The sequence below is a fragment of the Parasteatoda tepidariorum genome, chromosome 6 (assembly GCF_043381705.1).
Source record: "Parasteatoda tepidariorum isolate YZ-2023 chromosome 6, CAS_Ptep_4.0, whole genome shotgun sequence".
NCBI lineage: Eukaryota > Metazoa > Arthropoda > Arachnida > Araneae > Theridiidae > Parasteatoda > Parasteatoda tepidariorum.
Genome location: NC_092209.1, coordinates 1,649,216 through 1,660,850, shown reverse-complemented (window position 1 = coordinate 1,660,850; position 11,635 = coordinate 1,649,216). Strand labels below are relative to the sequence as shown.

Genomic DNA, 11,635 nt, shown 5'->3' with positions numbered 1-11,635 from the left:
AAAAAATTAGTCTTTATGGAAGAGATATTAAAAGTCAGAAGTTCTTTTTATAATGTTGTCACGGGTCTAGTTGCATTAAATGGAAGTTGTAAAAATTTGGATTTTTTTTTAACCTCTTCATAGTTTTGTGTTCTTAATATGAAGAGTTCCAGTGGCCCCCATCCCCCCCCCAAGCTCTTGGGCGCNGCGCATTCTAAATCCCCCCCTGAACTATTCGTTTTATTTAGTGTAAAAATTCCCCCCAAGCTTGAAGTGGGCGCATCGTGCGCCCACCTTCCCCCCTGATAGAGTTCCCTGAAAAGTAATCATCCTGGGACTTTATCTCGTAATGATTGCGCTGAATGTTTTAAAACGTAAGCATTGAATTAGAGTTGAACACTGAAAAGGTGCATTTTTTTGCTGTGTTCATTTTCTTAAACACTCAGTGAGAGTTGTGCCCAGAATCAAAAGCTCACCGATAAATTGTTCCGTAAGTGGTCAAAGAGGTGCGACATTTTTTACCACTTTATCATCGACGATTTTCTAAAACGAAATACGTGTCACTTTTGCAAAGAGACTTCAATCAACATTGAAACTATGTTAGTTTCAATAGTTTTCTCCCATAGTTTTGCAAAGAGACTTCAATCAACATTGAAACTCTCACCTCCCCCATTAGTGATCAACATCTATTGCAATAAACATAAATCGTCGCCAAAAAAAAAATTTATTTTCCTTTTTTGATCTTGGACTAACTCACAAAACACAGTGTTATTTTTGCCTTTTTAGTCCAAATGAAAATGATTTAAATTTTTTGTATTTTATTCTGTTTTTATAATTATTTTTAGCAGGAATAATAGTAAAGAACCCTGTTTAGTTTAAGTAAAGAACTCAGAAAATTTATGTTCAAAAACTCGATATAAATTTATTTACTGTACATATTTCATACAACTTTTTAATTAAGATTTATAATCAAATTACCTACCGATGAAAAATATCACAACTTTATAGTAACTAATTTAAGGAAAAACTTAGTTCTTACTAGAATCGCGACATCGGATTATAAAATCGCGTGAATATGAATGGCGATATTAGATTTTAAGAAAGCGAAAATACAAATCACAATATTGAATTTTTAAATTCCGTAAATACGAATCGCGATACATAATTTTTAGATAACTTGAATATGAATCGCAATAAGTGACTTTTAAATAGCGTATAAATACAAAAATCGATGTCACGGAGTGTTTGGAGAGTACCAAGCAAGTAAATACTGCGGCAGTCACCAAACAATTACACATCCAATTACAGAATGCGAGAAGTTCTCAACACTCAGTGGAAAACAATTTAATAAAAGAGTAACCATGGTGCAAATTAAATCAGCAAAAACTAATAATAAGTGAGATCATAAAACGCACTTTGGAAGACTTAATAGCACCCGATGACCTCATGGACCCCCCTTTACACCAACTAGCGATTCAGGTCTTTCAAATCTGTCTCTCACCACCTGTCATATTTTTAACGCAATGTTTTGGTTAACTTTAAAAACATTTGCTTTTATACACTTCACCTGGTTTTAACTTCGATCCTCAACCGAGTTTTATCACATAGTCTATTTTACTTAATTTTTTTCCTGGTGATATTACCCTTTTATATACGTTTAACTTTTATATCTTTCATGCTTCAACTTTGTATTTTATTACTCGCCTTTTGGCTTCTTCTACTTTAAATCCTTTGTTCAAATTTATTTGATTTTGCATATTTTCTATTTAAATCAATACCTTTTAACATGGATGGTCCAAGCCAATTTTGTTATGATGTCAGTTTGTTTATCTACAATTGATTTTAGGGAATATTTAGCTTTGCAACACTATGTTTTTACCAACTCAATGTATTCTATGAGTTCTATGTACAACATAGAACTCTTAATGTCATCACAAACCAAAATGATGTTTTAATGTAAATTTTGATAAATGAAACTGCCTGGCTCACTATAAGGGAAGTCCCGTCGGCTTTTGAACTATAAAACTGGTCTCCAGGAGCAAATAACATGTCTTTATCTACTGTATTGCTGTTGCAATCTATTGTAACTTTGTAATGATTTTGGTTTTAAAAAATGCCAAGGGTGTGGCCTTGCCAATCTGTTTGGTCGGCCGGGCGCATGTGCTGGCGGTCCTCTCGGGAGGACTGTCGTGATGGCGAGTCAACTTTCCGAATGCCCAACTGAGGGTAGGACGGTTTTTGCATTCTTTTACGAATACGAATAGCAACATTATAGCCCATTTAAACTCGCGTGAATACAAATCACAATATTGGATTTTAAAAAAGTGTGAATATGAATAGCGATATTGATATAAAAAACACGAAAATACAAATAGCGATATTGGATTTTTGCAATATTGGAAAATCCGACAAAGCAAAAAAAATGTTTAATTGGCAGAAGAATCACCTTTATGAAACTGTCTGATTAACGCGATTTAGCAAAAGTTTGAACATTTAAATTTCAGATTGAAGAACTCTTAATTCTAACTTTAGTTTTGATTCATAGAAGTCAGCGAATTTATGGTGTTGAAGTACGCGGAAAAATCACGTGCCCGGAGTTTCTAGAACTGGAAGGATGATCCGAAAAACCCAGAATTCCGGTGTACAATCACCACTGTTTTAGAATATTTTTGATTTAAATAAATATTATTTATCAATTTATAGTAGGCATTATGAAAGAAGAGAGGCAAATTCTGAATAAATTAAAAGAGACAAAACACTCAAAAAAGAGACTTAGTTTCTTTTTCTGATATAACAGAAAAGTTCAACAAGGAAAATAAATTAAAATTCAACATAAAAATACACCGGATTTAACATCAACATATAATATATATGTATAGTCATGGCTTCTGTACAAACTCATCATGTCAGACAAATGCCCAAGCCTCCAGAGATTTCACTTCAAAATCCTCGTCCGGGCAGAGTGGCTCATTAGCAAAAGTCTGGCAGGAATTGGTCCGACCACGAAACAAGTCATCATCTAGCCACAGTCCAAAATGACCCCTACAAAAACAAAGAAAAAAGATAATCAGAATTGGAATGCTATCTGATCAACTATTTTGCATATAATTAAGAATGTATATTTGAGAACATTTACTTTAAAGTATTTACTTATGAACATTTACTTACGTGAAGTCATCATTCTGATGTTCAAAATGTTTCAATTATATAAGCAACATTGTGTTTCAAAATGTTTTCATCCATTAACTCAGAAAATTTAACTTTATTTATTTTAACTTTTTTTTTATTAAAAGCACTATGAGGTACTTAAAGTTGATTTTTATATAACTATTTAAAAAATGTCTTGTAAAATGGATGTAAAGAAATTTTATCTTTAAAGTCACTATCCCTCATTTTCAATGAACCATTTGCACCAAGCAGAATCTAAACTTATGAATGGTTAGCTGAATTCATTGATTTCTGCTCCTGCCTGGTGATACTTTTCTTACTATAATATTATATCCTTTCAGCAAAATCTGGAAGCCATGAGGCCAAACTAAATGATGAAAATGAAATCTTTCAGTTTTCTTAAGCAACCCATCAAAATATTTACTAATTACTGACATGAAATGATACCCTCTATGAGTACAAAGAGTGATTTTGAAGGCATAAGTATAGACTATGCAAGGCAATACTTTTACTTCCATTTTTTTGTAACCAAAATTAAAGTAAAATGTATATACTTTTTCTTGTCTTTCATTACTTATTAAATTCAGTACTTTTCTTTGAGAAAAAGTGCAAGTATTTGTAACAGAAATGTCAACAAAAATTTTTTTTACACTTTTTCTGAAAATTTTCATGAAAAAAAAATTGTGAAATTCTTAAAATTCATTTTATTTTAATTTTTAAATTCAATGAATTATTTATTCTTTAATAGCTAACTTCTTTTTTTCAAACACTATTAAGGATTGAATTTTCCTGAAAGGGTGACTGTTTTGAACACTCAATGAATTGTTTGCAAAAGTTATTGCATGATATTTTCCAAGAATCCAGTTGTGATATTGAAAGGGAGTTGTTAGACTCTAAAGGTTCTAAAAAAAGTTTGAGAATGGTAAAAAATGTGCATTTAAACAAAGTAAACTAAGTACAATGTATGTATAGTATTTTCAGAAAGAGAATTCATCCAATCTTTAAATATTCGAAGACTATAATTATTCTGATATTGGTTACTTAGACACCTTGTCAAATCACCATTAGTGTCTCATCTGTGTGTCTTGCTTCCAGAAACACTTACTTTCTTCAAGGAAATATTTCTTTTTTAGTAGTACTAGCCAGTAAGCCACGGTAAGACACTATTTTGTAGTACTAGCTGGTATTATTTTATTTTTTATTTTGAATAAAAATACTGTTTTCTTCTTTCTCGAATTTTACCATACAAAAATTCAGTTCATCATATGAATAATTTAAAAATAAAACCTGGTGCTCAATTATGAGTGGATTCAATACAGCATATCTATATAACAAATTGAAAAATTGTCATTAATTAAAATTCCAAAATTACTTTTTTCAGCTTTTATAAGAAACGAAATATAATTTTTGACTTAATGAATTTCAAGGGGTATTTTTTTTTTTACTTATTTTTTTAAACAAAAATTATTATGTTTATCGAATTCATTCAAAAAATACTGCATTCATTCAAGAATACTTTATTACTGCTATAAATTCTGAAAGTAAAAACAAAGTTTCTAAGAATTTGGTCGTTTTTGTCTGCGTTCTTAGCCAATTATAAAAAAAATTAAAAAAGGCATGATTTTCTTAAGTTTTTATTCATTTTAAATACGATGTAAGAGATATTAATCGATTTTAAAAAATTCTATGCCACTTTTTTTCCTTATACAATAGATAACTCTTCCACACTAGAGCATTCTGAAATTTTAAAATTAATTTTTTTTGACCCACTCTATTATTTACAACATTTTATTATCTTGACGCTTTTGGAAAGAGCGTGTTGTAAGCCAATGCAACAACTAACAGTAGGCAGATTAAAATGTTGGTGAGATATGCAACTTCTTCAGTTTCCATGCAATTTCACAACAAATTGAACAGCATGCATATTACATAGGTTGTTTTACACTACAACATCAAAGGTGATAAATATATCTATATACTTACTCTGAAGATCCAACTATAAAACTGTCAGTGTTGCCTTTTATGAAATAGTCGTTTTCTCCAGACCAATTGTAAACCTGGAATAATTTATTCATTCATTAGTAAAAACTAATTTCATTCCTTTTTTAATATTAACCTCCATTTAAAATTTTTAAATAATATTTAGCACATTACTATATTTTGCCTGCAAACTTTGTTTCATTTAAAAAAAAATATTTTAAAAATTTTTTACTATTTTTAGATGCAATACAATCAAATAATTCTGATTTAGATGGAAAAATATCTCGCAAAATTTTTTAGTTCTTTTCACAACGCTAAATTTCCTTAAAGTTTAATCACTTTTTCACCACAAAGATAACTGTTGCCAACTTTCACACTAACAGCTTTATTTATTTTTAAATAATATATTACAATAATACGAAGTAAAATGATCCATTGTCATTACATTTCTTTAATAAACATCACCAGATAGAGATATGAGCTTTAAATCTCTTTATTAAAAATGTATGTCTGTTTTTATGTAATAAAATCAAAAAAAGATACTCATTAACTGAATTTATTAAGAATAACCCAAATTTTAGATAATGATTTAAAGCTTTAAAAACTTACAATGCAAAAAAAATTGAAACATAGAATAAATACATTATTTCATAATTATTAAATTATTTCATAATTGTTAAATCTTAAAATCAACAAAAAATATTACTTATTAGTAAACAAGAGGGGGGAAAAAGTGAATTGAGATACAATAGAATAAATATAAATCACATTTAAGCCATTTTTTCTTAATATTAAAACCAACACTATTTTCTAAAATTATTTTTAAAAAAGTAGATGTATATCATTCTCAAAAAAGAGTTTACTTTAAATAATCTATTCAATTCAAAATAAAATTCTAAAACAATCACAGATTTAAAAATAATAATAATACATTTAAACCTTGCTAACTCGAGCTTAACACATTTTTTCGACAATTCATGGAAAAAAAAACTCTTTTCCTTAAATCCCTATTCCTTCAAATTTCCTATACACTCCACATTAAAAAACCCTGATTTTATAATTTTTTTCTTTGCTTTTTGCTTAATGACTAGAATTTTTTTTTTAGATGCAAAAAAAAAATCTTTTTTTTCAAAAAAGAGACATTTTTTCAAAAAATAGAATATTTCAAGTATTTAGAAGGAAAACCCTGCCTAAGCTTTAAAAGGAGGGATGATAGCAAACAACACAATTAAAACTAAACTTCTATTGATGCCCAAAGAGGGGAGTTGCTTATTGTTTCCTTATCAGACTGTAGATGCACTGACCACTCTAAATTGATTTTTATTTTACAAGGGTGTGGGAGTGACTTCAACAAATAAAACATGGAGAGGAATGAGGTGGGTGGGTCTGAATTTAAAGAATATTGTAGAATCATCCTAACAAGAGGTGAAAGATACAGCATGTGAATGCCCATTCAAGCTATCTTGTACCACTCCTGAAAAATCATCTTAGATCATTTGGAGAAGGTGAGATCCTTTGCTCAAATTTGGTTGACAAACAAGAATTCAATACTATTGAAGAGAAGAAGCAAATTATCGATGAAGTAGAAAAGTGTTTGAAAAAGAAAATTGCAAAAGAGTTTAGAATTTCAAGCATCAAAAATTCTAAAAAGTAAAGCTTTTACCCTAGAGAAGTTGGATGATGGAGAAGATAATGTAAAAAACTGAAACTACTTCATTTCCTGAAATGGAGAAATATCTAATGTGGATTACGCAATGGAGAACTCATCGACGGACTTTAAATTAAAGAAGAATCTGATTCTTTTGGAGAAGAATAAGGCTATTTAAACTTCAAAGACAGTAATGGTTTGCAGGAAAGGTTCAAAAAAACGTAACAACATGATATGCTAGCATTGATGAGGAAGTTTGATACTGCAAAATTATAATGAAAAAGATGTGCTCAATGCTGAGGTAAAATGTAAAAAAAGCTCATCTATGATAATGACAATCTAAAAATCAGTTCATATTGAGAAATGCATTTCCCATTTAATAGTTTTTTCTTATTCTTTTCTTTACAACATAAATGTGGTAATTAATAAATCTTTGCCAAAGAAATCTGTGATGAATATTCCTCACTAAGAAAAATAATAATGGAAGTATACCTCAACTATATTTGTCTTTCCCAATTTAACCATATTACTGTACCCCATCCCTTAAGATAAACAGCGTGTGTCCGAGGAATGCATCAGAAGGGTGGAACGGGTAACCACCACTTCCATGTCATGGAAAATACATGTTACCCATTATAAGATAAATGATTAAAGCAAAAATACTCAAAGTTTAATAATAAGCTATATAAATGTGAAAATTTAAAACTAGGAAGAGTTAAAATCAATAGACAAACAGCTGATTTAGCATTCTTCATTTTTTCTACCTTCCACAAAAAGTCGATTCTATTATTCCTCTTTTATGAGTTACTCGATGGGATGCATATTCAGGAGCCCTTTGTAATAAAAAGATGCCCGAAAAAATAATTTCGTCATTTTTTTCTTCGGGTTTAATGTAATAAAAACAAACAACAAAAAAAAACAAGACAAACAAAAAAAAAAATTTGAAAATTTTTTTAACTCTTTTCTACTAGTTAAAAAGAAGCAGTTTTTACAGTCACATTAACTTGACTGCTTTGCTCTCAACATGATTATCAACAAGTGTAAGCTAAATATAGTTAATATAACACAAGAGAAAATCCAAAACTTGGATAGAATGAGCAATAATCAATAAAAAAAACAAATGGAGCACCCTAATCTAATGATCAGATTTTCACATATTTTAACTGAATTTCAATGGTTCCAAGATCTCAAATATGCTAATTAAAGAGTACAGACACTATTTCAAATTACGAAATCAAACTCAAAAATCCAAGTAAACATACATTACCTGAATTGTGAGGTATATAAATTTTTACATCTTTTTAACAAATGTATTTTTAAATGGCAAATATAAAATTTCAACGCAATCAATCAAATAGTTTCAAAGTTTTCGCATTTTAAAAAACTTGTTCATCAAAGCGCAATATCAAACTTTAAACCTCGCTTTTATAAATTAGATTTTACAAAAAATATTCAAACAACAACTTTCCAGATTGTAACTACCCTCCATATTTTAAAAGTCAGGAATTACAATCTCTCATAAAAAGGTATGTTTCTTCGGAGAAATTATGTTTTTATGTCTAATTTTGTTACTTAAAATACTGTACTAATGAATCAGCAAATTTTAGGTAACACTTTCCAGCCATCTTTAAATCTTAGCACGTGAAATTCCAATCAAAAGTTAATCAGGGTTTTCAATTTTTTTTCTTCTTTTTTGTACATCAATAGTAATAAAATAAAATAAATCAAGTGAGACATTATGTATTTGATATGAGAAAGAGAATGACCTTGAATTCTGGAGAGAATGTGAAAAGAAAGGATTCCCCTGTTCCATAGAAGTGATCACTCAACCGCAGTGTGTGAGAGAGATATGCTCCAAACATCTGGGGAAAAAATCAAACAAAATATGACGATTAATTTCTTAAAATACTTCTTTTTACTGTTAAAGATAACCGATTCTCTTCCTACATTTGAAAGAATAAAATTTTAACGACAATTTAAAACATCAGATTTTATGCAACACATAGCAAATGAAATAAAATTATTTTAAGCAAAGTAAAACTTTAAAAAAAAAAAAAAAAAACATGGCCTCAGTGCCTCATTAATTGCCATTTTTTTCATTTAGATGTAGTGACTTTAAAATCATTAAAATCCAAATTAATAGAAAATATAAAAGCCAAAACGAAGAGAAACAACAGAACGACAAGACAACATTTTCTGATTTAAAATTCCATCCATAATTAGAATAAATATATAATTTTATTTGATATTTGAAGCTACTTTTCAAAATTAAATTTATCTGTCCAGATCAATTTTTTTAATTACTTGTGAGTAATAAGTGTCAAACAAAATTTCATTTACAACATTATTAAATAAAATTATAGATAGCAAAAATAATAAAATGAAGTAGTTAAAAGGTTAAAATCTAATAATAGATTTAAAAAATACTCAATGTTTAAAAAGAATCATAATATGTGGTAACCAGAGCAGCGTTTTCCAAAAAAAAAAAAAAAAAAAAATTAGAGAGTTATCTCATTCTTTTATTAATTTGAGGAGTGAAACTTAAAATTGAGGAGTGAATTTAAGGCTCAGATTAAGTTTGTAAATTATTGCCAATTAATAACACACATTACTTTATAACTGATGTTAGGTAAGTCCTCGGTAACAGTTGATTAAATATTTAACCTAAAACAATATTCCATATCATTTTTTAATCAAAGATTTCATTGTTACCAGGAGCAGTTTAGTCCCATCATGATCATCTGGAAAGGCCATCCAAATGCTTAAAAAATTATTCATAGTTTATTTTTTCCAAATTTTATTTTATTTTGGGATTCAAAACCACTTTCCCGAGCAGTCACAATTATTGGCAATGTTAGAGCAATAGCAATGAATTTCCTGAATTCAGAATACGTGAAAAGGCTGCCCTCTCTATATTCATCACAGATGAATTTATAAAAGTCATCATGCATTCAATCTACTGAGGTCTTTTTTCAACAAAATTAAAAAAATATCCTATAAGTTTTTACGAAAAAAATTACAAATAGTACTTTCATTCGCAGTAAAATGTTTGAAGAGTGTGGATTGGTATTGGCAGCCTCTGGACAAGAGATATAAATTATAGAATGAGAGGATACTCACAACGTCACTACGGTTGACCACTACAATGAGGACAGGACTGTCATATTTAGACATAGCTCTGTACATAGTTTTAAGGCTGAAACCATGATCAGTAGTCCCGTATATTAACTCCCATGGGTTCATGGCTCTGGCTGGTAAGTGTTTGCTTATCTGCAAATAAAAAAATTCAAACATGCAGGGAAAAAAATTATTATAATCCTGATTAATCACTCCTACACAGTTTCCCACAGTTTTGCTTTCCCTTTTTTTTTAGCTTGGAATGCTTAATTGATTTTGATTTTAAAACTTTTATTCAATTTTCCTAGAATTCTTTTTTATTATTAGTGGTAAAATTTAAAAAAAGCCAAAACATGTTTTATATTTATGAAAGATATATTCAAGTTCAATTAGAGATATGAAGAATATATAGTATCAAATCAAATAATGGCTAAATATCTGTGTTTTGGCAGACTAAGTTGTATTTTTGGTCCAGCTGTTTAGGCAAATATCTATCCAAAATTAACATAGCATCTTAACATTTGCTCAGATTTTAAATTAAACAAACAATCAAATTAAAAATTTATGAGTGAATACTAAAACAGTTCTGCAACAGAAACTATGAAAAATATCAATATTTAACAACAGAGTATACGATAAACAGTACTTAACATATCACTAAAACATTTGAAACTTTGTTACATAAATTTAGACTATCTGCTTAATTAAAAAATTTCTATGTAATTCAATAAAAAATTTTGATAATGCATTGAATAATTTAAGAATTTTTACTATATCAATAAATTCCATCTCAAAAATATTTTTTAATAATACAATGAATTAAGAAAGGGCCTCACTTCTAGAAGTTGGTCATCGTTCAATATTTTTGAAGGAGTCAACAACTCTGGAGGATGGTCTTTTTCCATTCGTGATCCCATGTAATCCAAAAACTGGAAAAATATTTTTAAAAATTCCTTTAACTGTTCTATGTAAATCATTTTTTTAACAAATAGAGCATATTTTTTACTGCAATTACAATATAATTTAAAATATACATAAAAAGTTGTTTCAAGTAGGATGAAAATTCTCGGGTTAAAGCATTTCCAGTCTAATTTTAAATTTTACTTTTACATAATTTTTTTTATAATTATTATGTATAATAAGTAATTATAGCATCTTTCATTAGTTAAGTTTTTTGGATTATTGCTTTGAAACATTGCAATAATAATTTTTGAAAGTCTAAGACACAACATATAAAATTTTAAAATAGTCAGTTTAGTGCCAAATGATGTGGAATAACTTTAACTTAATCAAATGTCAATTATAAAAAACTAATAATACCAGCAATGGTAAACTATATAAATAACCAAACAAAAAAGAGTAAAAAATAATCAGCTTCCATGCTAAATTTGATTTTATGTGCCCAAACTTAGTTCTAAATTTAGGTATATAAATGTAACAGAATTAATCAAATAATATATTTCATTTTAAAACCGCCGTCGAACAGCCCATCCAATTTTGGGTTTACGACTACTCATGTTCAACTCCGTAGCCTTGTACTTTAGGACCCAATCCAGAAGACAAAGAAATTTCTGGATCAATACCCCCAGAGGTTTGATTTGTTATGGAGGACTTTGTGGCTCGACAGATTTAACATGCATCAGTCACCATTTACTACGCGGGGTGTTTTCAGCCGACGGGGATCGAACCCACGGCCTCTCGGACACAGGCCAAGTGCCCTACTAACCAGGCTATCCCGGCCCA

The 11,635-nt window shown here is 29.1% G+C and overlaps 1 protein-coding gene across 7 annotated transcripts in view; it reads right to left on the bottom strand.

The window, feature by feature from the left end:
* Positions 1-2,738: 2,738 nt before the first annotated feature.
* LOC107445650 (nuclear receptor coactivator 7) overlaps positions 2,739-11,635 on the bottom strand; it is an 83,573-nt gene continuing 74,676 nt past the window's right edge. For all 7 annotated transcript variants that reach the window (XM_016060093.3, XM_021147930.3, XM_071181901.1 and 4 more), the window contains exons 11-15: positions 10,729-10,821; positions 9,896-10,045; positions 8,542-8,637; positions 5,131-5,204; positions 2,739-3,021 (exon numbers count right to left, since the gene is read on the bottom strand). In XM_016060093.3, the coding sequence (XP_015915579.1) occupies positions 2,886-3,021; positions 5,131-5,204; positions 8,542-8,637; positions 9,896-10,045; positions 10,729-10,821 (549 nt within the window). In that variant the 3' untranslated portion in view covers positions 2,739-2,885. The remainder of the gene's footprint in view (positions 3,022-5,130; positions 5,205-8,541; positions 8,638-9,895; positions 10,046-10,728; positions 10,822-11,635) is intronic.